Raw genomic sequence first — 11,769 nt, 5'->3', positions numbered from 1 at the left:
ATCTAAAGATCGGTATGTAGAGAATTGACATGGTAACAATATTTAGCCTTCCAATTCATGAACATGATATGCCTTTGATAAACTTATTTTCAATAATTTTCTATGCCATCTTTTATAGTCTCTAATATGTGTGCTTTACACATTTTGTCAGATTTATCTCTTCATTGATTGTTGTATGTTGACCTTGTATTCTGTGATCTTGTTCAATGCACTTATTTTAATAGCTCTTTTATTACTATTATTAATATTATGGTAAATTCATTAGGATTTCTTTGAAGGGGGATTGTCTTCTGCATATAAAGCAATTTTATTTCCTCATTTCCAATCTGCATGGCTTTTCCTTTTCTTAACCATTGCCCTGACTAGGACCTCCAGTATGATATTGAACAGAAGTGGTGAGAGCCAGCAGGCATCTTGTTCACTCCCAATGAGGATTTAAATATTCAGGCTTTCACCTTCCGCATGTTAGCTCAAGGATTTTCGTACATGTTCCTATTAGATTGAGGTGGTTCCTTTCCATTTCTAATTTGCTGTGAATTTTTATCATAAAACATCTTGAATTTTGTCAAATGCTCACTTGAAATGTTTATATGTGTTTTATGCTTTATTCAGCTAGTATGTTCAAGTGCACTAATTTTTGAATGTTAAAATGAGCTTGCATTCTTATTATAAATACCATTTACGCATGGCACATTTCCTTTTTCATATATTGTTGGATTTGATTTGTTAACTTTTTCAGGTATCTTGTATTCATGTTCATGGGAAATATGGATCTACAGTTTTTCTTCTTATTATGTATTTTTTGTAGTTTTGGTATCAAGATAATGCTTGCCTCATAAAGTTATTTGAAAATAACATGTTCACCTTATCCTTTATTGTCTTTTTGATTATAATTATGATCTTTCTTTTATTCCTGACCTTGATCATTTATGCTTTATTTCTTCTTTTCTTCGTCCTTCTAACTAGATTTTTAGAAGTTTGTTGATTAAAAAAAAACAACTTCTGGCTTGATTTTCTCTATATTGTCTTTACTATTTTCTATTTAATAATTTTCTACTTCTTTTCACTTTCGTACTTCTAATCACTATAAGGTTATTTTGTTTCTTGTTATAAATCATTGCTTTTGGATCATCTAATTATCCTAATTCAAATATTTTAGCTGTAAATTTCCTAGTAATTAATTACTGCTCTAGCTGTATACCATAAATTTTGATGTATTGGATCCTCATTTTCATTTGGTTCAAAATGTTCTCGTATATTTTTGTTTGACCTACTGATTATATCCAAGTCTATATTTATTTTTTAATTATTTGAGTTTTTCCATGCTTTTTCTGTATTAGTTTTTGAATTCATTTCTGTTGTGGTCAGATAACTTTGTATGATTTCAGTCTTGTAAAATTTATTTAGAATTGGTTGTGGCCTGGGATATAGTCTGCTTGGCTGAATGTTTCATTCACAGATACCCGAAAATAGTATGCAATCTTCTATTTATATGTGGGGTTATCTATAAATGCCAATTTGGTCAACTATTGATGGTATATATTACATAATCTGTTTATTTCCTTTCTGCTTATGGATTCTAGATTGCTTTGTTCTCCTTGACTTTTCATCCATCTTCCCTTGCCAAATGTTCAACCCTTGAATTAATAGCTTCAGCAACTGGTAGAAGGACAGCAGGCTTATAGAGACTGTTTATACATACAGTTCATACGATGACATTAAATCTCATGATGCTTCCTAACTGAACCTTGACTTACACACCTGTTCAGTCTTTACGTAATGTCTCCCGCTTTCCACTTTTATCTATTTTTATTGTTTTCAGATGTGGGTTTGTTTAAGATTTGTATTTGTTTGTTTGTTTATTTATTTATTTATTTATTTATTTATTTATTTGGCAGAGGGAGAGAGAGAGAGCGCACAAGCAGAGGGAGGGGCAGGTGGAGAGGGAGAAACATTGCCCAAACTACTTAAATCTCTCTGCTTCATTTTCTTCATGTGATTCTCTTGAGACTTAAATTAATACAAGTTCAGCCCTGAGATAACTGACTAGCATATTTTAAGTATATGATCAATATTAGGTTTTATTAAGTGCAAATTTGTGTTAAATCCAGCCTAATTTAAAGTAAAATCAATGGATAGATACAATGTTGTGCACAAGGAAGCTCATTTTAGTCTTATTTTTTTAGGTAGCCTAGCAAAGAGTAAATTTCAAGGTTTTGTAATTCACTAGTTAACTCTGTGTACACCAAGAATTCCCAGGTGCTAATGGTATATAATCTGCTTTCTTTTAATTTCTCTTGGGAACTAAATATATTACAAGTAAGTTTTTCATTTGTTCCAGTGAAATCTATCCCCATGACTTGTAGTCATGCCTTGGCTCTAGATATGTCTCTACCTTCTAGCATCACTTCTTGGATAATAAACATCTCGGGTTAAAGACATACATACCTTTATGATAGTACCTTATTTTATCAGGAAGAAAATAAAAGTAACGTATATTCTTTCCGTTTTTTCTCTTTCATATAGAAACTTAATGTTTCTGAGTTTGGCTGAGAATCATCATGGCTTTCCTTTATCTGTAAGGAGAAAGAGTCCTATACTTGTTTCTGCCAACAATCATGAATTCTAGAATCAGAGGTGGCTGTGTCAGAAAATATAGCAGGACATATCTTTAAATATCTTAAAATGTGGCATAATGGATCATAAAGAACAAAATGTAAAGATCAATATCACTTTTTTTCTCTTATTTTTTTCTAACAAAAACTGTGAAGACCAGTGCAAAGGAAGTATAACTATATCCTTTATATGCTCTCATTAGCACATATAATTGAGAAACTGAAGCTCACATCACAGGCTTATGTTGATCTCTTCTCCCAAGTCAACAGAGATTTTATTCAGAGAAATCATCCGAAAATCTCTAAATATATTTCAAACAATGAACATCTTTCAGAATAAGAAAGCTAAATCCTAGTCTGGGTCCTATATGGATTCTCAAGTTATCTGCACAGAACAACACTAGGCTTTCTTTCAAATTTTGTACAGAACATATTTCTTGAGAAATACTAGCTGAATAATTATGGATGGAAAATATTTTTGCAGTCATTTTAAAAAGTAGAGGCATATCTGAAGTTACAAAGAAATGAATGATCTGGCATTTTCTTCAGGTTATACCTTCTGTCAAATGATTTTTCTTATATTGACCTGGGTTTGCTATATCGTGCATGTGAATAGCAATGTTGGAAAATGCCACTTGGAAAAATAGATTCTATTCAGGTCATGTCACTTTTATGTCTTTTCAGATTCATGGGGAACATTTTGTTTTTCCTGAAAATGGCATCCTGTGATACCAATAGTAAAAAGGCTGTATTTTTCCCCTAAGATCTGTGGTTTTGTTGTTAAAGTTCCTAATACCGGGCCTGATCATTTAGGATCTACATGTTATCCACCTGAAGTATCTGATAACCCATGATGCCAATCAGTCTTCTGGTTCCAACTGCATGTGACAGTCACACAACTTGGGGGTGAGGGGTGGTGTTTTTTGTTTTGTTTTGATTTTCGATCCTTTAACAAAGCTACAGGAAAATCATGGCTATAAGCAGTGCCTGTGAGGTAACTGGGGAGAAGGTGTGGAAATCACCAAGATATCTTTTCTCTTTCTGGAAACATTTATTTCCTCCCTCTGTAAACTAGCATCGAGATTATGGCAGCTTGGAGCTCCAGACTCAAATCTCCTGGTTTTGCCGCTGAGCAGACATTGAGAGCTACTTTCCTCTATCTCAAGATCAGAAACCTAAGGTGATTGCGGCTGGGTCAGGGACCTGGCCTGAGGTTCTAACAAGTGCCAGGGATGGTGGATGGGGATCCACCTCACTCAGTAGCCTGCTAAATGAGGGGACAATTCTGTTGTCATCATTCAATGGATGGGGTGTCCTCAGTAATTAAAGGATTTCCTGGTTCTTCATTTACTTAAATATAACCTATAGCACATGTGCACACATTTCTTACCATTAAATACCTCTTGTTTATTTTCACATGTTCTCAGTTTCAAAACAAAAGTGTTTAAGAGCTTTGTATGTTGTCAATCTTTTTATTTTTCTAGTGAAAATGTGGTGGTCTACCATTATTAGGACATCAAGAACCTGGAGAATGCCTAATGATAAAGGTGCCTGGAAACTCAGATCTCATAGCAACCTGACTCATGGAGTATTTGTGCACTTCTGTACTTTCTACTCTCAGAGGAGCTATCTAGATTTTGCTTGTTGCTTCAGGCTGCATTCATAAACTTTCCAGATCAAATATCAACTGAAAAGCTTATTAAAAATATAGGTTCACTGGCCTTGCCCCAAGATCTACTGAAAAAATAGTCAATTTTTTTGCTAAGATTTTTTATTTATTTGGGAGAGATAGAGTCCATGTGCAAGAGGAGGCGGTGAGGGGCAGAGGGACCAGGAGAAGGAGAGGGAGAGAATCTCAAGCCCTGCTCAGTGCAGACCCTGATGTGGGGCTCAGTCCCACTTGCCTGAGATCATGACCTGAACCAAAATCAAAAGTATGTTGCTTAACCAACTGTGCCGCCCAGGCACCCCAGAAAAAGTAATCTATATTCTTATACTCAGTCAAGTCTGGAAGAAATGCAGGGTATCAAGAGTAAGCTAGTGGATTACTTATAATTTTCTAAGTGGGGGACTCTTTCTAATTAGTATGTATGGAACACAGAGGGATCAAAGTGGACTGAAGGCAATGATTTGCTTTCTGGTTTTTCAGCTATTTACTTATTCTCTTACTAAAGCATTTTTTTTTCGGAGTAAACAACATTATTTTTGTGTTTTTGAATTATTCATCAGTTACCTTGTTAATAAACAATATAACATTTTCTTCCTCCATTCATGCAAATGTTCTCTAAGAGTACCAAGATAAGAACCATGAATATTAGAAGGTAGGTTTTTGTTCACACATTCCTTCACATGGAATAGCTTCTTTGATCTTTGTTGAAATATGGTGAGATTATTGGGGTCAGTATCTTCCATTTTTAGCAGAAGAGAAACATTAAGAGTTAGAAGAATTAAGTCATTACTTCAATTGACAGAGTGAGTGTCCACAGAGCCAGGGACAAGACCAGAGCTTCCTCACCCAAGTCCCACTCCAACCCTCCTGGGCTACATACACTTCTTCCTTCTGAGGGCATAACAGCAGCTATTACTTCTAGCAAACTCCAGTTCATCTTATCCATTCATAAAATAAAACCGATAAAAATGTTATAGGTTTGTTGACAAGATGAAATGTGAGATCATATTTGAGACACCTCTAGAAAGTTTGAAGGTATATGTAGAGTAGGTGGTAGATGTTTCAAGGATGTAGATTCTCTCTTTTCTCACAATATGTCATGTCTCCATCTCTATTTTACTATTTCTTTTACTTTTAATAAATTAAAAGCAGGTAACTTGTTTTGAAATTGTAAGATGCTTAACAAATCAACATACAGTAAGTATTACAGGAAAATATGTAAATATCTCGAAGCACTGGTGACCACTGACTGACTTGACTTTGGAATCAAGTCTGGCTCTTGCAGTATGATTGTGAGCACACCACTAATATGACCTTTTGAGGTTCTAAACTTTTATTTAAGGAAATAGGGAATGTAGATTAGATTAACAGTTTATATATATTTTGATACCAAGATATATTTAATTATTTTTCCCATGTATATGAACTACTTTTTCAAAGACTTTATTCTGTAGGAAAATTGCATTTAGAAAAAAGCGTTTTTCTTTCATCTTCTAATTACTCATAAGATAAATAGCACATGTGAGTATGTAGTATATATACTCCATCAATCATAACTTACTGGAATGAAATAATTACATGTAGCTCTGGGAAATTTAATTCCAGGTTTATTTTTTATATAAATTTATTTTTATTGGTGTTCAATTTGCCAACATATGGCATAACACCCAGTGCTCATCCCATCAAGTGCCCCCCTCAGTGCCCATCACCCAGTCACCCCCACCCCCCGCCCACCTCCCTTTCTACCACCCCTAGTTAGTTTCCCAAAGTTAGGAGTCTTCATGTTCTGTCTCCCTTATTGATATTTCCCACTCATTTTTTCTCCTTTCCCCTTTATTCCCTTTCACTATTTTTTGTATTCCCCAAATGAATGAGACCATGCAATGTTTGTCCTTCTCCGATTGACTTATTTCACTCAGCATAATACCCTTCAGTTCCATCCACGTCAAAGCAAATGGTGGGTATTTGTTGTTTCTAATGGCTGAGTAATATTCCATGGTATACATAGACCACAGCTTCTTTATCCATTCATCTTTCGATGGACACCGAGGCTCCTTCCACAGTTTAGCTATTGTGGACATTGCTGCTATAAACATTAGGGTGCAGGTGTCCCGGCATTTCATTGCATCTGTATCTTTGGGGTAAATCCCCACCAGTGCAATTGCTGGGTCGTAGGGCAGGTCTATTTTTAACTCTTTGAGGAACCTCCACACAGTTTTCCAGAGTGGCTGCACCAGTTCACATTCCCACCAACAGTGCAGGAGGGTTCCCTTTCTCCACATCCTCTCCAACATTTGTGGTTTCCTGCCTTGTTAATTTTCCTCATTCTCACTGGTGTGAGGTGGTATCTCATTGTGGTTTTGATTTGTATTTCCCTGATGGCCAGTGATGCAGAGCATTTTCTCATGTGCCCATTGGCCATGTCTATGTCTTCCTCTGTGAGATTTCTGTTCATGTCTTTTGCCCATTTCATGATTGGATTGTTTGTTTCTTTGCTGTTGAGTTTAATAAGTTCTTTATAGGACTTGGATACTAGCCCTGTATCTGATAGGTCATTTGCACTATCTTCTCCCATTCTGTAGGTTGTCTTTTAGTTTTGTTGACTGTTTCTTCTGCTGTGCAAAAGCTTCTTATCTTGATGAAGTCCCAATAGTTCATTTTTGCTTTTGTTTCTTTTGCCTTTGTGGATGTATCTTGCAAGAAGTTACTGTGGCCGAGTTCAAAAAGGGTGTTGCCTGTGTTCTCCTCTAGGATTTTGATGGAATGTTGTCTCACATTTAGATCTTTCATCCATTTTGAGTTTATCTTTGTGTATGGTGCAAGAGAGTGGTCTAGTTTCATTATTCTGCATGTGGCTGTCCAATTTTCCCAGCACCATTTATTGAAGAGACTGTCTTTTTTCTAAGAAACCTGGTCTGTTATTTAATCTGTGCAAGGAGCACAAACATAGCAGATGTTGGGAGGGTCACATTCCTATTTCCATTCTTAATACAATTACATGTCTATAGACATATACATTTTTTAAAAATTTTATTTAAATACCAGTTAGCTAACATACAGTGAGAATTTAGTGACTCACAACTTCTCTACATCACCTGGTGCTCATCACAACAGGTGCCTTCCTTCATCCCCATCATCTGCTTTCCCTCATCCTCTCCCCAACCTCCCCTCTGGTGACCATTAGTGTGTTGTCTGTAATTCAGAGTCTGTTTCTTGATTTAGTTTCTTCTTTTTGCCCCATATGATCATCTGTTTTGTTTCTTCAATTCTACATAGGAGTGAAATCATATGATATTTGTCTTTCTGTGACTGACTTATTTCACTTAGCATCATACTCTTTAATTCCATCTATGTCGTTGCAATGGCAAGTTTTAATTTTTTATGGATGAATAATATTCAATTGTATGTATAAGTTGCCTCTTCTTTATCCATTCATCAGTCAACGGACACTTCAGATGTTTCCATAATTTTGCCATTATTGATAATGCTGCTATAAACATTGAGGTGCATGTATCCTTCTGAATTACTATTTTTGTATTCTTTGTGTCAATACCTATCTCTATTCTTATATTTGTTGTTTTGTAAGCATCATCCTTGTTTCATTTCTGTTGAACCAGATGACTTCTCCCAGCATTATTCTAAGCACCTGTACATTTTCAAAGACTTCAGCAATGAGTACCTTGAGACAAAAAAAAAAAAAAAAGAAACAAACATAGCATAGACACAGAAGGTAGGTGGGAGGTTATATTGATTGCAAGAAATCAGAGAAAGAATTATGGAATTTGGAAAATGTTCTTCCTGTAGTGTGAGTGGCAAACAGTTCCAAATTCACAAAGTGTTTTCAGCATGAATGTTCTCATCTTGGTGAAAGAAACCCCCAACACATGATTTTGAAATCTACATTCTTCTTGCCTGTGGGATTTCAATCTTCTTTCTTAAAATGCCCAAGAATTTTTTTTTAACTATGTAGTTGAGTAAATCAGAGTGACAACACAAAACAGAATGGGGAAATTACTAACGTCATTTATAATACTTGTACGAGGATTTCTAAAGAGACAAAGAGCCTCCAAGCCTCACTACCTAGGTTCTCATTCTCCTTCATTAATTCATTAAATACCTATTGATGCATGACCTTCTCTAGCAAGTAATTTCTCATCTTGGCAAACCTTGGAATCTCCTCCCTCTAGTCTTGTATGCCATCATAATACAACAAGTGCGCTATGCTCGTTAATTTACGTATCTGTCTTCCTTGCTATATGTACACACCACGACCTACACATAGAACACAAGAGCAGTTCCTAATCCTGAGGAAGCGATAAACGATCTTGATGGAGGTTTGGATCTCAAAGATCTGCAAAACCTCTTTGGGGCTTTTTAATATAAATGTCTTCACAATGATTTTCAAGCTTATATTGATACTAATCTAGCTGAATTTAATACCTCTTTGGGGAATTGTATATGAGTTTTCCTCTATCTTATGTTTTTTGTGTTTACTGCATGCTTTATCCCTATCATCTATTTATTATTTTCTCCTGAGGTAGTATATAATTTCTCTAACTTTTCTGCTTATCAAAATTTTTTAGTACATGCTTTCTTATATTTGTCAGTTAATGTTAAATAAGATAAAACAGAGTGGCAAGAGGAGGATCCAACTTCCTAATAAAATTTGTGTGTGTATGCAGAAAAAAATGTTTAGACAATATAGAGGGATAAAATGATGATGCAAAAATTTATGGTATTTATGGTTGATAATGCTTGGCTTTTAGTTTCTGGCAGCATTTGTCTTAAATAATTCAAAACTATATAGGTAGAATTAAGAATGTGGAGAGAATATTTTTAAAGCTTTAAGAAATGATTCAATGAAGGGATGAAGAGTTACAGGAAATCTCAGAGTGAGTCCAAGAAACACAAAGTGGAGTCATTAGCTGGAGAGGTAAGCTAAACCTGGGAATGATGGTTGCCTGAGGTCATGTACTAATGCCGGGAGACCTTTGGTTTATAGCCCAACAGAATGACAAGAGACACTCTGGGCCCACTGTCAGTGGGCTTTCTGGTTACAGACTGCAGAAATATGGGCTTCCCAGAAGCTCTGCATTATCCTCATGAGACACAGTACACTTAGAGGAAGGAAAACAAAACACACCACTGAGGGGACAATAGGACATGTACAAATCTTGGCTGTGACACTCACAGAGACAGTTTAATCACAAGCTGGTGGATATGCAGACATGAGACCTGAAAGAATCAGAGGAAAACAGAAGAAACTAGAATGCGACCCACAAATACTTAACATACTGAAATTATTTGCATAGGCTATATACTCATCTGCTTAATGTTGTAAATAAAAGAGGATATTGAGAGTATGTGTAAAACAACAAGAGGCATAATAATTAACAGGGCAAAATGTTAAAACAAATACAACTTACAGAAATGTAAAGGATAATAAGGTGATGAAAATGAGGGTGATAAAGGTGTTCTAAAATTTATTGTGGTGATGGTGCACAACTCTGAATATATTAAAAAGCATTGAATTGTGTACTTTATGCAAATTCTGTAGCATATGAATTATGTTTCAATACAACTGGTGTGTTTCTTTAGAAATTTTGTAGGACTTATTTCTTTATTGCCCAGTATAATAGTCTGTTTCCTGGAAAGGAAATCTTGAACCTGAGACAGAGAAAGACATAGAGAGAGAGAGAGAACAGAAAACATTAATAAATGTGTGAAGAGTTAGATTAATTTGGATTGACTTTTTCTACTACTATTCATGTGATTTTGATATTAGGAAAGAATGGGCCATACAGGACCTACTGGGTCTTTCTGGGCTACCAGTATACTGAACCAAACCTGGAAAATTGGATCAGAGTAGCTCATATACTGATTATATATTTGGACTAATGTGCTGAGCATATAACTCCGTATCACAGGGTTAGTATGACATTAAAAAAAAAAAAGCTTGTCTTTCAACTTTTCTAAAAATTTGAAAAATTTGAGGTATAATTTGCATACAAGAAATGCACAAATTTTAAGTTCATAGCTTGATGAATTTTGACAATCGCATGCATGTGTTATCACATATTAAGCTATAGGTGATCGCCATTACTTCAGAAAAATCACTTGTGCCCTGTTCCAGTCAATCCCACCTTTAATGACGGACATTGCTCTGAAATCTTTGCCACCAGAACCAAGTTTTTACTATTCTGCTTTAGTCTTCTTATATGAATTTTATATAAAAGCTTTATATAAGGCTTCTTTCACTCAGCGTCATGTTTTTGAGATTCATCCACATTGGTGACTAGTTCATTGCTCTTTAGCACTAAGGCACTGAGTCCTATTTTTTTTTTTAATTCACATAAAGTTTAATCAGTCAAGTTAATGAAAATATCAAAATTTTTGAGTTAGTGTATGGCAGCAGAAATGTAATTTTTGTTGCAAATAATACAGTATTTGGTGTTTCCATTTACTGACAAGCTATGCTGCAGATAGAGCAATTGCATTGAACCTCAATTCATCAGGGTCACGTTCCATAAACTTCTTGCAAACTTCTATGGCATCCTCTAACAAAGTTTCATCACTAGTTTCCCCATGGTTAATTGGAAATGGTTTCCGTCCATCTAATTCATAGAGATGCCCATCTACATGAACTAATGCAATAAAATGAAGATCTACTTTTTCATCTATACTTGGTGCCTCAGTCTGACCTTCATGGGCACTGGTCTCATGAGTGACTCGAATAGCGTCATAGTTCTCTAGGTATCTGGCTCGTTCTTCAGGGCTCATTGACACAGATTCCTCCAGGAATTTTTTCAAGGTTGATCCAGATTCGAAGTGCATCTTGTCTTTATTGTTGGCAATAGCATGGATCAGTCCAATTGTTCCACAGGCATTGCTGATTGTTTGCTTCATGAAATATACTGATGATGTAACATCTTGTCCCTGAGATTTTATTTTTTCCTCCTCCTCTGTTCTGAATACTTCATACTTTTCTGTAATAGGGAAGAGAAGTAACACTGCACACACTGGTCTTGGTACCATGCTAAGGAGTTCAGGATCCATTCCATATACATCGACAAACTGCCAGTTAGGATGTAGACCTAATTGTTTGAGAAACTGGTTGGTGACCTCGGGATTGGCCTCCAGCGGCAGCCAGCGCTGACCCTCCATGGCCACCCCGCCCGGCCCCCGTCCAGGTCTGACAGCCGCCGCCGCCGCTTCCGCTTCCATTATACGGAAATTACTTATCTGATCTCCTGATGGACATTTGAGCTACTTTTTGGCTTTTCATTAATTGAAATAAGGTTGTTGTGAAGCAGCACACTCCAGGATTTTTTGTGTGTATTTATGTTTTAATTTATTTTGGATAAATGATGACTACATTTATGAGAAACTTCTAGATTGATTTCCAAATACGTATCCTTTTATATTCCCACCAGCAATATGTGAGAGTCTCAGCTACACTGCATGCTTGTCATCACTTGGTGTTGT

General features: G+C 35.8%; 1 protein-coding gene across 1 annotated transcript; it reads right to left on the bottom strand.

The window, feature by feature from the left end:
• Window positions 1-10,618: 10,618 nt before the first annotated feature.
• On the bottom strand, window positions 10,619-11,490 carry LOC121500225 (ubiquitin carboxyl-terminal hydrolase isozyme L3). Its single transcript, XM_041771774.1, has one exon. It carries the CDS (start codon window positions 11,446-11,448, stop codon window positions 10,756-10,758), a length of 693 nt encoding a protein of 230 aa, XP_041627708.1. The 5' UTR covers window positions 11,449-11,490; the 3' UTR covers window positions 10,619-10,755.
• Window positions 11,491-11,769: the final 279 nt, after the last annotated feature.

The sequence above is a fragment of the Vulpes lagopus genome, chromosome 10, assembly GCF_018345385.1.
Source record: "Vulpes lagopus strain Blue_001 chromosome 10, ASM1834538v1, whole genome shotgun sequence".
In the NCBI taxonomy this organism is placed as follows: Eukaryota; Metazoa; Chordata; class Mammalia; order Carnivora; family Canidae; genus Vulpes; species Vulpes lagopus.
This window is presented reverse-complemented; position numbering and strand designations above follow the sequence as displayed.

What these genes read in the sequence shown, in the direction of transcription:
- LOC121500225 (XM_041771774.1), bottom strand. Translation starts at nt 11,448, where the DNA reads ATGGAGGGTCAGCGCTGGCTGCCGCTGGAGGCCAATCCCGAGGTCACC.